At 33.7% G+C, this 4,241-nt stretch overlaps 1 protein-coding gene across 3 annotated transcripts in view; it reads right to left on the reverse strand.

The window, feature by feature from the left end:
• The window catches only part of LOC106457122 (potassium voltage-gated channel protein Shaw-like), a 172,767-nt gene that overhangs the window by 10,595 nt on the left and 157,931 nt on the right, over positions 1-4,241 (reverse strand). For all 3 annotated transcript variants that reach the window (XM_022382936.1, XM_022382937.1, XM_022382935.1), the window contains exon 3: positions 2,971-3,886. In XM_022382936.1, the coding sequence (XP_022238644.1) occupies positions 2,971-3,886 (916 nt within the window). The remainder of the gene's footprint in view (positions 1-2,970; positions 3,887-4,241) is intronic.

The following is a 4,241-nucleotide window of genomic DNA, read 5'->3' on the forward strand; positions in this document are numbered from 1 at the left end:
AGTCTCATAAATTTATATCTTTGAAAATGGGGTCACATAGTAAAAAAATTGGGAAACGGCTGATTGAACATGTTTTATTGTGTTCAGGTGACGAAACATTACGATTATCTAAACAAACTTTAGTGAAATCATAACTTCAAATAATTTATTTAATCTTTATGTATTAACTTATTTTTGCGCAATTACCTATTTAAGTGTTTATTTTTGCACTTTCAAGATCACTTAAAGAGAAGAAAACTGATTTCTAACTAGACGAGACCAAAGTTGGATTAAAGAAATATAATTTATTGCTTGAATATACAAATTGATGAAGTCTCAGGCGTTTTCTTGACTACTGTTTTGCTTTTTGAAGTACCCTTACAAAACACAATATTTTAATGTTTTGATTGCTGACTAGTCCCGACAAGTAGTATACCTTATAAAAGTAGGCATTAATCTAGGATTTCCCTTTATCAAACTTTCTCTAACAGGGGAAGGGTGTAACAAAATCTGATTTTAAGTCTTTTACAGCAGCACCTGAATTATTGTAGTAAATAGTGCTGATGGTTACAATTAGATGATTTTCGTTTGAATGCTCCAATGTAAGATACTGCAAAAATTAATAATAATAATAATAGAAATAATTTTATAAATGCCTAACAGATGGCACCACTAGAAGTAAAAACTTAACGGACGAAGGCGAAAGTTAAAATGGCCATTATGCTGATGGGTAACAGAACACATTTGAAAGTATTTTTACCTATTAGATTTTACTGGATCTTAATACACTTGTCTTCTCTGAGATTCAATATATCAGTTAGTTTTAGAATCGTAGCTATTTTTTGCTCATTTTAACATTCGTTTTCCATGTATTCGCAGTCTAACTAAGTATTTTATTAAGAGTTAACGTATTCTCTATTTTTCTAGTTAGATTTGACAAGTGACTTTTAAAAATGTGCTTGTAAACCAGTAAGTTGATTATTACGAAATCTCTTATTACAAGTGATCAACAAACGCATTGCTACCTCTAACGACATCCCAATAATAGAAAAAGAAAATAGAAAAGCGATAAATGAAAACCTGCACACCCAATATTTTAAGTTGGCTCATGGCAGTTACTTTCTGTACTTAATTGAATATTGATGTATAATAATTTAACATTATTTTAATGTATTTGATTGAGTTGTTACAGGAGACATTAACATGATAGAAATAATCTTTTTGGGCCTACACTTTTAAGTTCAAAGCAAAGGAGTTGATTTCAGAAAAAAAAAAGAATAATAACATACTTTAATTTTATAAAATTCAGACAAAAATAACAACTTGAGGCCTACGAAACTCTGTAAAAGTCTAATAGTTAAGAGAAAAGCGTCAAAAATATGTAGAACACGATAATCAACCGTAGTATGATGAATGTTTGAGAGCTATAAATGTAGCAGTTTCACATTCTGTATGGACTAGTTGATTAAATATCTTTTGATTAGTGCAATAGAATTTTATGCGTTGCCTCAATGCTGTTACGTGATGGATAATATTTATTTAATCTGTATTTAAGCAACATATTCTGCTTCACTGAAGACATAACCTCTTGGTAACAAATTCAGCATTAAATACCTTCTATAAAAAGATACATTAAGTTAAGAAATCTAAAACTAATGGCCAACATTACTTATGAGATAAAATAAATCACGATTCTTCACGGTATGCGTTTTGCGGAAATTATACCCGGTAATTAAGAAGTGACATATATACGTTCTAAGATGGGAACGATGTAAAAGTTGGTATGTGTTAAGCAGGACCCACTTGAAATAATTTGGAACCAGGAAGCCAAGAGAGACATACAAGTGATAATGATACATATTAACCATCAATCTCTTAGTACAGATAAAGGCACCTTCTGATATATCTAACATTCCGAGGACGATGATATTTAAGTCGTATATACCGATAATTATCGTCTCACCTTAAATATAGTCACAAAAATATTTTAATAATTTTCAAAATTGAAAGGAAAAGAGAACGAAAAGGCATTAAAACAAATGAACATTTATTCGATATCACTGAACAGAATATGTTGATAAAAATAGAAATAAAAACATAATGAAAGGAAACTACACAAATAATGTGAGAATAAAGAACGATGAAATCAATACGTTAAGAATAAAGTAAAAACAAGAAATGGAAAGTGATAAAAAATTACAAAAGTTAATATATGATCTTGTTCAAGAGAAGGACAAATAACGATAAATAGATATCAAGGAATTAGGAAGGTAGAAGAAAAACCATGAAAATGCTAAACTGAGCTAGAAGTAAAACAAAACAGAACACCATATGGCAGACAATAAATAATAATTTCGAAAACAGCATAGATTTATGGGAGCTTGACTATGAAACGGTTCTTACAAATAGAAGGCAGAGGAAAATAAAAGGAAGTTCGAAATATTAACTGTTCTAATTAAGAAGACAATAACAACAGTTAAGTTGCAATACAATATTTTTTATCTAAATCTTAGTCATGTTTCAAATTAAACGACAAGACACGCAATGTAACGAGTGTGAGGAGATATTTATTAAAGGATCCATCACTTAGACATAGCTTTTGGTAACCCATAGAAGATAAATGTGTAACTGGGAGCTGTAATGATTTACAGACATATGTGAAAAATTACACGTCACTGGTTAGATGCAGCGCACACTACTATCACTTGTACTTTATCTGCTGAAGCAAAAGCGTCTTTGGTAAACTTTGTTTCAACAAATAAAAAGTATGAAATTGAGTCAATTATATATTTGATATAATTTCTGTATACCGTTCTTTCAAAAGACTAGCCTATTACACTAGAAGGAGAAATTGGGAATGTTTAATGAAAATTTTCAATTTTCTTGGGGTAATACTAATTAGGAACTGTAACCACATTAAAAAGTTAGACTTCTTAAGCCTTTATGCATATGCATGCTGACGAAGACTGATACCTAAAACATCCCACTCACCTGGTTTACTCTGGTAGTCCTTCAGTGCGGCTGGATGGTGATGTTTAATAGCATTCATCCTCCGGTGGTGGGCACCTGGTCCCTGCTGGGGAACCATTCTTGGCCGCATTCGTGGTTGTTCCACAGGGAGAACTCTTTGGCGCTGTTTGGGCAGCTTCTCTCTTGCTTGTGTGTGAGAGTAGAACATAGTAAAATTCGAAACGATGACTGGAACCGGAAGGGCAATGGTCAGTACACCGGCTAATGCACAGAGAGCACCCACTAACATTCCTGCATACGTTCGAGGAACCATGTCTCCATAGCCAACGGTTGTCATGGTAACAATGGCCCACCATAACCCTTCTGGAATGCTAGTGAAATCGTTGACAGGATTGATCTGTAACCTTTCCGCATAGTAAACTAGACTGGCGAAGATGACAATGCCAAGAATGAGGAAGAACACCAAAAGAAACAGCTCCTTTGCACTGGCTTGAAACGTGTGGACTAGAATTTTTAAGCCACGGGAGTGGCGAGTAAGTTTAAACAGACGAAGAATTCGAATAATACTGAAAAAGTCCAGAATGTCGGCGTTTTCTAAGTCGGAGGCTAGCTTCTGGAGCAGCATGTCTGAATAAAACGACATGGTTGCGATAAAGTCGATAACGTTGATAGGTGCACGAATGAAATCTAGCTTGCTGGGAGCTACAATAAAGCGGACAGTTATTTCGAACGAGAACCATAAGTTACACACACTCTCTATGTAGAAAAAGGCCTCGTGGGGATCAGTTTTGGTTTTATCTAGTGTCCACATTGTTAGATTGGGCGGGAAGTTGACAGTCTTGTTTACAATAACCGGAACCCGCATGTTTGGGTGGGTCTTCAGACAAAAGGACAAGATGGACACGCAAATAAAGAACACAGACATCACGGCTATCACCTGAAATAAAAAAGAAAGAGTTATAATAACCCATTTAGTTACGATAATAACCCATTTAGTTACGATAATAACTCATTTAGTTACGATAATAACCCATTTAGTTACGATAATAACCCATTTAGTTACGATAATAACCCATTTAATTACGTGGCATTTTCGGTGACAAAAATTAAAATCAGTTATCAATGTGCATATCGAAACGGATGTAAGATTATCAAAAATATAAACAGAATTATTTCAGAATATTTTGGTGTTCCTTTTTCTGGGCCTGTAAAATAACTTACGCAAGTTGACATAATAGGGTTATCAATATTAAAAACAGACATGTATATTCCAACTCCCCCCCCCCCCCCCC

This window comes from Limulus polyphemus, unplaced genomic scaffold (assembly GCF_000517525.1).
Source record: "Limulus polyphemus unplaced genomic scaffold, Limulus_polyphemus-2.1.2 Scaffold294, whole genome shotgun sequence".
Taxonomy (NCBI): Eukaryota; Metazoa; Arthropoda; class Merostomata; order Xiphosura; family Limulidae; genus Limulus; species Limulus polyphemus.